The following is an 11,841-nucleotide window of genomic DNA, read 5'->3' on the forward strand; positions in this document are numbered from 1 at the left end:
ACAAAGTGCCTTTTATAGACATGTAGATACAAGACTTTTTCTTATCAAGGGGCACTATTTTATAATAATGCCAATGTGGATTAAAAAAGTTTCAGCTGGCTACTGGAAAAGCAAAAACTACTCTTATCATACTTAAAAAACACTAAAATCACCCTTTTTCCTGATGGTTGTCTAGTCAATTTTAAAATCAACTGGGCTATTTTAAATCTATGCAAGTGTTCATTTTCTAATAGAAAGAAAGAGATTATACTGCTCATGTAAATATTAATATTGTGCTGTTTTAATTTGGGCTTCCTTTTTATTGCGCTTGCAAAGAACTCATATCGCATGAGTTAAACATTATGTTGCATACAAAGAGCTAGAAACTTTCTTACATACAGATCTTTTCCCAGAATTTATAGCTCATTCTATAAAGGGGCAAATTATACCCTGACATGGTTTGACAGGTTTCCTGTATAGTAGTTATTCACATTCTATATTAAAATATCACAAGTCTGGGGAAAGTTTTTCACTGATTGCTTGGTTATCAGCTTCTTTGTGATGGCAGCTTTTTAGTATCAAATTATCACCTTTCATTCTTTTCTGCTGTCATCAGATATATGTCAGACTAAATGTTTATAAAGAGATTTCTATAGATAGATTTTAAAAAATGTAACTGACATTTTCTTTTGTAGGAGACAGTTCAATATGAAAGATTGCTCTCTAAGTGCCTATCGACAAAGCCTTTATCAACAGATGGAAATTGATGACTATCGTCTACTTCAAAAGGAAAGTGTAGCTCAAGAAGCCTCTATTTTCTGCTCAAATATGTTCATTGCATAGCCTTTAATTAGTCACAACAGCATGTTTACAATAACTTATATAACTAATGCTGTGCATAATCACACACCAAAGACTCTTGCTGTCATCTGTTGTGGGGTAGCTTATATGTAAGTCTTTTTTTTTTCTCTTTTGGTATGATTTCTAAAAAATTTGTTTCTGTTATTGTGGTCAATTAAGATCAGTCATTGAGAGAATGTATTTTGTGAATCACTCAGAAAGACTTGAACGTAACAGCTGTTTAGGCAGAGATGCGTATAATTTATTTTCAAGCTGCTCTTGATTGCTTTACTTGTTTTACTGATAAAATATGATTCTGTCACTTGGGCCTCACGGGGATTCTTTTTAAATGTTTTTGTTTGTTCACCAGGACGCCGGCAACATTTGCATGCTAACAGTCTAAAAGTAATTACTCAGCAATATGATCCATTTACATGCCTTCTTCTTTTTCTTTCTTCTTCTTTGTTTTTTTTTTTTTTCAACTTTAATGGCAACAGTGGACCAAAGAACTCAGAGACACACATCAGCAATAATCTGCATCGATTTTGTTCTGTAACATTAACAGACGTGAATTTTTTTTTAAGGAGAAATGTTGTTTTGTTGTCTGAGTATTTGTCTGTGTGTTTTAGCCTTGATGTGCACATAATATAATTTTATATTTATAAGTGTTTCTTTTTTTAAAGATTACTTTACAATGTGAATGGTTGGTACGTTTGTGAATTTAAAAAAAAAAACTGTTTTTTAACTGTTGTTTTTCCTGCTTTAAATCACCAATGAAATAAAAATAAAGATACAAATATTATTTACTTACAAAATTAAATTTGTTGACCAGATTTTTTGCAGATCTTATTCAGATCTAATTAGTCCAGAGTTTGTCCTTCTTGTAATGTTTTGATAGTGTAGCAGTCTTATTACACTTTTCTTTATTATGATTAGAGTTTTTATTATATAGGAAATGTGCTGCAAAATTGCAGAAGCCAGGTAATGAAGTTGAACAAATTTTAAAACATGGGTCTTCTTGCACTAAAGCTAATTTAGGATGCAGTGTGCACTACAGTGATTTCCCCAGCAGGTAGTGCTATCAGCCTTACTCATGAACCGGAGATTTTTTCTGCTATCACGTTTCATTTTTTTTTTTAGCACCCACACAACTCATGGACACTAAGCATATAATGATGAATTTAAACTTCATGTGAATCGCACTGTGTGGAAAATCATACCAGTATCCAATTTTTCAAAGTATTGCGGTGTCTTACACATACATCACACACTTGTAGAAAAACCTATCAGACATGCTCTGCAAGCCCGTTGGTAGACAGTTGGACAGTTGGGAGAAGATAGGAAGTGGCAATGTGAATGTGAATTGTAGCAAACTAAAACTGGATTAGGGAAAAGTGATGCCATGCAGAAAAGGCTGATGCTTCAGTACTGTGAACCTGCATAAGGATACCCCACTGCTTTTCTCTTTTCTTTTTAGTGAATAGCATGAGTAAAAGTGGTCTTCTTGAAAAACATCTTGAGTCTACATGCTGGTGCATAAAGGATCCACATGAATTCCCTGGGTGGAAAATCAGAAGCTTTTTGACTACATTACCTTTCACTACTACTCCCACAGTGCCTGTTTATGCAGCAGTCACTTGGAGTTCACATTGTTGCTTACTAATAACACAAAGCACGATTACCTGAGTAACAACATCAGGTTGGTCATTGTAATCTGTGTGCAAGCTAAGCTGCGTTTTTCTCTGTGAGTGCCAACTCTGTCATTAGAGGAGACGTGACTTGTGATTAATGGCTGCTCCTGGATGCTCCGCATCGAGTCAGACCTGAAATCCTGCCTCACGAAGTGCAGATGTCTCAAAAACCCCTAGGCCTGAGTTTCACTGGGATTTAACAGAAGTTCTAGATTTATTTTGGAAATGAAATGCTCCCAAGCTCTTACTGACTTCTTCAGCTTAGCAGGCACCTTAGAATAAAGTGTACCATTCACTTAATGCCATAATGTTTGGGTTTTTTTATTTTCCATACATGCATATCTGGAATTCTGTCAAGCATCTGGGATGTAGCTAAGACTAGTGCACTGCGGATGATCTGATATCCTCGTGTTGGTGTTGTTCTCAGACCATCATGAAAATGTTGTTCCAGGTTCAACATTGCAAATGACCAATCACATTCTTGTGACGTTATTCTTTTGCACGCCAAGCCATTCGTGCATTTATGAAATTCCAATGTTGCAAGGACAATATCAATTCTGCTTACTGTTTATTAAAGGGTTACGGTTAGGGTTAGGGTCAGGGTCCGTTGATCGGCGGACAGAGGCGGTTTCACGCAGCTTAAGTACAGTTTTTTGTTTTACGCCGGTTTTTCCCAAAGTTGCAAAAGTATGACGTCACAACATTCTGATTGGTCACTTGCAATTTTGATCCTGGAACAACATTTAGTATGATGATCTGGGAACAACACCAACACGAGGATATCAGATCATGCAGTGCACTGCACTGGACTGGTTGAAGTCAACAGACTGCTCATTGATTTGGCTGTCTGCCTAAACACACAGAGGCCCAAAGAACAGCTCACTTGATGCCAGCTGTTTAAATACATGTATATAGTCTTTTGTATAATACAAGTGCAAAAATCTATAGTTTATGTACACAGTTTATTCCTCAAAAATATCTGCTGTTGCTTTTAGCTGCATTATCCAAAAAAAGTTACCTAAGATGGATCGCACACATTTACATTTGTCTAGCATTTCCCTGCTGTATCCACCTAAATCTGACCCCGTTCCCAGAGATTCCCACAAGCCTCTTAAAGACTGTGCTACTGTTCCCTTTGTCTGACTTAGTGGTGGGTTGGCAGCCTGGCACTGAAGATAAAAATGGCAAAGAATAAATGAATGTGGGGAGAGTCTAATCTTAAGTCCTTTCAGTTGACATGGCTTCACGCCAAATTCATGGCCTCCAATTTGGCAACTTAAACAATCCCATTTAGGTCCCTGCTTAAACTTCAACATCTCCACATGCTGCATGATTTTGCTCCAGTAAAATAAGAAGGAATGCAATTTTTAAAAAAGGAATATATGATTCAAAATGGATTTAAGAGTTGTGTTCTTTATTTCAAACAGCTTCATTTGAAAAGGTACAAGGTGCTAAGATACAAAATGTTTTTTCCTTGACAACTTGAGTTTTATTATTACAAACAATGCATCACCACATTATTGCATGTGTTCTACAGTGAGTGCCATATCTCTGTATCTCTAGAAAAGTTTTGTTGCACCTCTAATTACCATCTGTGAGTGTGATTGATCATCAAAATACGAATTGAAATTTTGCAGCTCATAGCCACAATATGAAGATGTGCAACTCCATCAGTGGTCATGTGCAACCAAACATTTAATAGTCATATATTAACTGCTGTAACATTAGATTTCTTCTAGGAAATGCCACTCGTGTGTTGGGACAAATCACATCTTCAGTTTAACTTCTCCGCTAAAATCCTACTAATGTTAGAAACTTAATCTGTAGTTTTTCTTGAAAAGCACACTATGCACATTTAAAAAAACAAAAAAACAAACAACAAAAAACTATCAGTAACCCATCAATAAAAAGTAAAAACCTTTTGTTAGGACAAAAGAATACATTGCATTAGATTATAGTGGTCTTTCCGACTGTAACTGGAAATTGTGGTAATTGAAGCTTTCACAGCAAAAAGAGTTGTAGACCAAAACGTTTACCTTCATTTTCTTTGCAAATATTTTGATCACAACTATTCTGTCTGAAAAGCTTTTTTTTTAATTTTTCAGTTTCAGAAGCTAAAAGCAAACAACATGCAAACGATCACTTTGTGCAGGGTAACAAGTACCCATAGCAGTTTGTAATAAATTTAACGTAATTCCCAAATGCCGAACTCGATAAAAATAAAATGTCACGCTTTTCTGTTCTTGCGGACTTTAAAGCAGCACATGTCAACTGCACGTGCGCATATTTGCACTACATTTGGAACTTCACAAATCCAATCATGTTTTGCAGGACACAAACTGTAGTCAGATTATGCTAACCATTTACTTCTCTGTCTCTGTTTCATCCGTCACACCTTGACAAAATAGACCTTTACTTAATACTCTGTGTAAAACCAATGAAAGCCACCTATAGGAAAATGCAAAACATAATAGCTACAGGTCATTTTTTTAATTCTTAGGAGGGTATAAGATGTATGCATGTATGTATATATATGTATTTTAAGGTTATCACAGCTTTAGAAAGGTACTGGGTTCATGCTAGATTAGATCAAAAGCTTATCTGCTTCATTGTTGATTTTACTGGTTGTGGCTTTTGCTGCTCTTTGGTGGTCATGGCTTATTTAGACCTAACCCTAACCCTAACCCATCACTGATCAGGCTTGTAGCAATACACGCCATAAGACTTCACTGTCTTGTCGGGAAACCCAACAAAGCGCACTGCTTCTTCTGTGGGGCTGCAGTTCTTCCGCGGCCTGGAGATGGGGTACCGGACACTTCCATCAGCCAGCCAGCCGGCATCACAGCGATCATAGCCTTCAAGCTTCCAGGCAGCAAACATGTGGCCCACCTTGGCAATCTCTGCACCGTCATCTCTGCATGCCTCCACAGCCTCATCGAAGGTCAGCCTTTCAGGCTGGACCAGCCAATAGAAATGACCTGACAGCAGATAAGGCAAACAAGACAGAATAATTCAAGCAGATGTGCTACTATATAAATGTACTAGTCTTTGTGGTCACTGCGTTTCATGTACAAAGACATTTTTATTAACTGACCTTTGAGTGCAGTAGTATAGCAGAACACATCAAATTGCCTAATCTTCTCTTGGCGTCCATAGGTTCTGAGGCCAGGCTCATTGTTGGAGCCACCACAAGGATGTCTGGGTTTGGTGATAGGATACTGCACTGTGCCGTCACTTAACCATCCAGCGTTGCACCAATCCAACCCGCCTTTCCACGCAGCAAGCAACTGTTCATGTGAGGCAATCACAGCTTCCTGGTCCTCACAGGCTTGCACGGCATTGTTGAAGTTCAGGTTGTATCGGCCCAAAGGAGGGTAGTATGGGAACACGACACCTGAACGAAGTAGATCAGATGAAAATATGAGGAAGAAAGCAAGTGTTGTCTCTCTTGTTTTTTCTCTCTTGAATATTATATATATATATATGTATATATATATATATATATATATATATATATATATATATATATATATATATATATATATATATATATATATAGTATAATCCCGTTCAGGGGGGGATACGTTTGTGATGCTGCATGGAAACAAGCATGTACCAGTTTTTTTTTTTTTTAATGAAATTGAATATATTATTAAATGAATTTCAAAAAAGTGTAAGTATGGAAATAGTAACAAAACAAAATAACAAAACAAAATAAAACAGGATTTACCAGTCATCAGACCAGCATGCACCTCCAAGATAACCTCTTGCAGTGAATCTTCAATCCCGTTGTCGATGTCACAGTGATATTTTCCCCTGTCGTCCATGGAGACTTCAGTCATTATTAAAGAGACATCTTCACTGTCGAGGTTCTGCAAGAAGACACGGCCCTCAAAGCTCCCATAGGCCCTTATGTGTAGTCCCATTTTAACCAGCACATCCTCGTTCAGAGCTTCATCATCTTCCACCTTTGTCCATTTTATCCGGTGTCCGTTGTCGCCAAAGGACACCGTGTCTGAGGACAAGATCCTGCAAGGCAGGGTGATGTTGCCACCTAGTTCAGCAGAAACCTTGACTAGAAAAGAAGAAATATGATATAACCTTTCTGCTCTTGTTTAGAATTATGATACTTGGATAAAAAAACCAAAACAAAAAAACCCTTTGTATAACATTTTTATGTAATGATTTTCAATGCAAAAAAGGGGGAAAAAATTGTAGAAACACTTTTTTAAACTTCTCCTTGTTGCCTTTTTTTTGTTTGCCTTGTTAATGAAACAGCTACACTACGTAGTTTGGCATGTCTATAATGTTTGTATTATTGTAATATACAATACACAGTGTGACATCTGAAGCATTGCATCACACAAAGCCAGTGAAGAGTCTGGAGTCTGTTTGGTTTATTAAATGTAATATTGGGCACCGGCCAGTCCTCAGCCCTGAAAGCCAATAATCCTTTTTCAGTCTCCTTCCTGCTGTTGTCAGTACTTGCACTTATAAGCCGTTGGTTCCTCAGCATTAACCCACAAAATGAAGTGCTTTTCTTTCATCCACTACATCTGATTTGTGTTAAGTGTGTCAGGCACATAAATAATGGGAAAAGAGAGCAGATAATATTGTTGACAAAATACAGAATCTAGCTGTCATCATTATTTCTTTTACTTATTTCCTCTGTGCACTCCCTCTCTATCTTTCCTGTCCAAGCTAGGCCAGCCTTTAACTCAAAATGACAGGTCATCTGTGTCTCACCACCGGTTCCCATCCTCTATCTTTAGACCTCACAGGGCTTGCTTAGTTAAGACCCCAGCCAGGAAAGAGAGTGGGGGCTGTCTGTGCCAGACAATAACAAGCACTAGATAAATGCATGTAGACAGGACCGCTGACACCCCCTGCCCCTATCCTTAACCTATAAACACACCGCAGTTTAACCTTTTAACAATCTAATGTGTAAACATAAGTGAGGTAAGGTAAGAAGCACCGCAGAAGACTTTTTTATTATATTCATAAATAACCCGTCTTGTTCTTTAAGTTTCGGGTACTCATTAAAAAGTATAGGCGCTACTCTGTGTCTTTTCTCACTCACTCAGTATGGACGATCTGCATGTAAGTCTGCAGTCAGCTTCTGATTTCTGACTGAGGATGCAGCTTTCATGTTGAAGGCCTTTCACTTTGAGCAGCCACACCTGAGCATGACTGGAATACTGTGTTGCTGGCTCTTCAGCGGGAAACATTTCCCACATGGCTATTACAGGAAATAAAAGTAGACAGTGGCTTTGACTCTGCTCAAACCACAACCTTCCCTCAGAACACACACACTCACAGTGGAGTGACACTGAATGAACCTCTCGTCAAACGCCTGCCGAAACTGTCCCGGTTCACACAGTAGAAGTGTGTCTTGAGTTCGTTCAGTGGTTCTCAGATCATTAGAATTGAGAACTCCCGCGCGAGGAATTAATTAGCAAAGGCAGTGCTGACAGACCTAATCTACCCTTCAGTCTCACCTTATGCCACTCTAAACTCTATGTTCTCATTTCTTTCATGAGGCTGCACATGCCAGTGACTACCTCTATTACCAAATCACCACACCCATTGCCTCACTTGCCTCTTGAGTGGTCACCGAGACGCCAGGTATTTTATGAGCTCGGAAAAACACTTCTGCCGCTGCTAATTGCCAGTGTCTGGACAAGAGTTGCCTGTTTTGTCAGAGAGAAATGACTCACAGCTTCGCCGTGCCTCATAAACACTCTGCATGGGTAACGCTGTGCATGAAGCAGAATTGAAACCTGAGGCATCCAGGATGACTGAACTGGCAGAGGTAAGGGCAGTGCTGACATCAACACAGACTCACCAGATGTAATTACAGCCAACAGTGATGTCTGAAATTATTAGAAAACAGAGTAAAGGGCTTCATTGTAGTGTCTCGTGAGAACACTGTTCGAATGTTAAATCAAGAGCCTCTGTGTGAGCTGTAACCCTGAGGAGGACGGAGCCAATTCAGTGAATGCTGAAGTATGAACTGCTTGGGATGATGTTAAACGAAGGCACAGTAAATAAATTTGTCTTTTTATTTGTTCTACACCCTTGACAGTTACAATCCCAGAGAGACAGATGCATGTTAAAGCAACTCCTGAATTTCTCCTGCTCCTGCAGTTACCACTAGACAGACATCCCAAAGGAGACTGTGGCCCTGGCCATGCGAGACATGCTGCACATATAAAGCAACAGCCTACTGCGGGTAGTAATCCTTCTGGGAAGAGAGGGAAGCCTTTCTTTTCTTTGCCATTCTCCAACCGTCTGCAACCCTCTGAGACCCAAGGTGGTTCCAAATTGTCATAATTATTGGTGGTCAAATAATAGGGAACCATTATGACTGACACTTTTGTCAACTGTGCAGCAGTTGACAAAAAAAAAAAACCAAAAAAAAAAAAAAAATACCCCAAAACATAAATGAACACATGTGTAGGGCAATAAAAAGAAGCTTAGCAGCTGCAGCCAAGACCTACTGCCATTTTATTACCAAGCACAGTTCAGTCTCACTGTGTAAAAGGTGGTTTTAGCAAGTGATTGGAACCATCTGCTTCTTTGCAACACTGAAGTGGAAATGATCTTTACAGTGATCCAGGTCCACTCTGTGCCCCATGCATCATTTTATGCTCTTACTATACTGTATACTGTGTAACCCCTGAGCCTTTCCTGCATGAAGTTACTAAACAATCAACATTAAAAATCTCTCTTTGAAAGGATGAAACTCTGCAGAGCAACAGTCTGCATGTTTATATCTCCTTGTGCACAAAATGCCACACCCTCTAGCAGAGCGAGCAATGCTTTACAACATCCCAAAGTGTCGCTCTCTTCTGTTGCTGGCCCACTTGTGTCAATATGGAGAAAGAATTAACAAGTGCAGCTGGGATAAACACAGCAGGCCAACTCCTACACACGTATGCCAATAAGCTCTTTCCTGTATTCTGTCATGCAAAACAAGTGCAAACACAAAAAACGTGTGTGTGCACATCCTCGGTACAAGCGCACCATAGATTTCCATCAGAGTGATTTGTTAAATTTCTGTTGAGCTTAATAATACAAGATCAATACCACCAAAAACGTGCCTCTGTGAACATCTCATCTCCTACCCTAAACACATCTTCTCCTCACCCCAGGCCTCATTTGCAGCCAAGCCCCTTTTCCCACTCTACCACAGTAGCAACCAGGCCAGGCTTCAGTAACCAACAACCACAGTAAGCATTAGACTTAACAGACTATTACTTCACAGGAAAAGACAGAGTCATTTGGCCGCTGTTCAGCATGGGGCTCTATACATTTGGCTGTGGGTCATTAATCTTAACTCCGCTCCTGTCAGGCTGCCTGCTACCATGGGCTGATTTCCAAAAGCTCCCAGTGGCAGAGTGAGTCAGTAGGTATAAGGACAGGCAACGCCCCTCGAACTGAGGGAGAATGCACAGCTCATGTGGCCAAAAAAAATATACTGTACGGAACAATGCAGCTGGCCTGGGCTGAGCAAATGCTTTTACATAATTCAGGCAATGACATCATATAAATGAACACATAAACACACACTTGTGACATCACCCGCAAATGTTTAAATGTTTGAATGACAAAAAAATACAAGCTCTCCTCATAGAATGAAATTCTTGTCCCAACAAATAAGCCATTTCCTCTGCTCCTGGAAGAGAGACAGCTGAGACGTTCCTAATTTGACATACTGAGTCAGCTTTCAGAGCTGCTGAAAGCACATTAAATATCAGTCAATACATATAACATGAGGGCATCTCCAGCAATTCCCTTTTTTCTTTCTCTGCAGCACTAGATCTAGCTGTGTTTTATTGGGAGCAGCTTCATCTCATGGTGTCATTCTGTAGGCAGCTGTGAATTTGAAATTACAACAGCGTTATGATGGAGTGCAGGGGCTCCTTGGAAAGATTTCTCTAAGTTTTCATTTTGTGTCTGGAACAAATAGTGTCAGAAAGTTAAAAAAAAAAAATCAACACCATAAATCACATTAAAGTCCGCATTTACATCCACAAAAAGGGGGACAAGCACTACCAGCCCAATTTAATCCACTGCAGCACTTGTGACCTATTTTAGGAGGACAACCAGTGGTATTACTCATTCAGCAGAGTGGGTAGGAAGCCCCTATGAATGGCAAGGGTAATTTATTCACCAGCCTGTCCGTGCTGGGGTGGTCTGTGTGCAGCACATCAGTGAGTGTAATGCTGAGTTACACTGTGTCTGTGTGAGCGTTACCCCAGAGATGTGTTTGTTACCTGCTGCTGCAACGACACCGTTATAAGACAAGCTTTTGATGGGGTACCACTTTGCTCAGGCTTCTTGCACAGCTCATCCCCCCGCACGCACATGATTGATGCAACATCATGCATTTATAAAAGATCACATACATACAGACACTTGGGCATGTTAAACTATTTCACATCATTTTAAATCTTACCTGTTAAGATCTTCTCTTCACTGTACGCACTGCCAGCCAGGATCAAGCAGACTATAGTGATGCACAGCAGCCTCATCATTTTCTCTCTCACTTTTTAGTTTTTGCAAAAAGTGTTTCTTTTGCAAAAAGTTAGACGCTAAAATGTAATTTATCTATAATGTAAATATTTAAAGAAAGCTGAGCGCTTTTTCTTCTCATTCAATTTTTACTAATCAGCTATCCCCTCCTTTTTTTCCGTTTGTTCAGCAGCCGCCTGTGGTGCTACTGGAAAGTTTGGGCTCCTCGGAGGTTCAAACAAGTGCCTTTTATTGTAGCCCAGCATGTTTGAGACCACTCCTTCTCCCCTCAGCCCATCACCATGTAGAAGCTGTAAATCAGCCCCCCTTTGCCACTTTTTATAAAAAAAAAAAAAAGCAACAAAAAACTCTTTTCTCTCAGGAGAAAAAAGGACAGAGCAAAACTTTAGACAATTAACCTGCTTGTAATTATCCAGAAGGTTCTGTGTATTCGATAGAAGGGAAATTTTAATGATCTTTGTGGTGTAGTATGGATCACAGTAACAGTCACACCAGTTAGTAAAAACATAACTGTAAAATGTAAAAACTCTTTTGCATCACATGCTTTGTCTGAGGATTTGCTTTTGGTTCATTAACTCTGAATTTTTGTGGCTTCTTCCCGTTTTTATTATCCGGTGCTCTTAACCTTTAGATGCACCCGTGGGTTTTGACCCCACAGGTTGTTTTTCTTTAAAAATCTTTAAAATGAAAAGTATTCCTCATAATATATGTTTGTAACATGAGGCCATTTGCATTTCTAATTATTTTTTCATTAATTAAAAAAAATTTCAGTTTTTGTATCACTACCCCGCTC

General features: G+C 39.2%; 1 protein-coding gene across 1 annotated transcript; it reads right to left on the minus strand.

The window, feature by feature from the left end:
* Positions 1-3,903: 3,903 nt before the first annotated feature.
* On the minus strand, positions 3,904-11,260 carry LOC120725952 (hyaluronan and proteoglycan link protein 1-like). The gene is made up of 4 exons (XM_040019076.1): positions 10,972-11,260; positions 6,241-6,585; positions 5,605-5,904; positions 3,904-5,488 (listed from the first exon to the last, which is right to left on the minus strand). The coding sequence occupies exons 1-4, from the start codon at positions 11,048-11,050 to the stop codon at positions 5,199-5,201; spliced, it is 1,014 nt and encodes a 337-aa protein (XP_039875010.1). The 5' UTR covers positions 11,051-11,260; the 3' UTR covers positions 3,904-5,198.
* Positions 11,261-11,841: the final 581 nt, after the last annotated feature.

Source organism: Simochromis diagramma, unplaced genomic scaffold (assembly GCF_900408965.1).
Source record: "Simochromis diagramma unplaced genomic scaffold, fSimDia1.1 OVJJ01000822.1, whole genome shotgun sequence".
Taxonomy (NCBI): domain Eukaryota; kingdom Metazoa; phylum Chordata; class Actinopteri; order Cichliformes; family Cichlidae; genus Simochromis; species Simochromis diagramma.

Bases quoted from the DNA above. Each gene is read 5' to 3' on its own strand.
- LOC120725952 (XM_040019076.1), bottom strand. From the start codon at position 11,050: ATGATGAGGCTGCTGTGCATCACTATAGTCTGCTTGATCCTGGCTGGC. The intron at 6,586-10,971 runs GTAAGATTTAAA...CTTCTTTTCTAG, and splicing joins TGAAGAGAAGATCTTAACAG to TCAAGGTTTCTGCTGAACTA. The intron at 5,489-5,604 runs GTCAGTTAATAA...ATCTGCTGTCAG, and splicing joins CTATACTACTGCACTCAAAG to GTCATTTCTATTGGCTGGTC.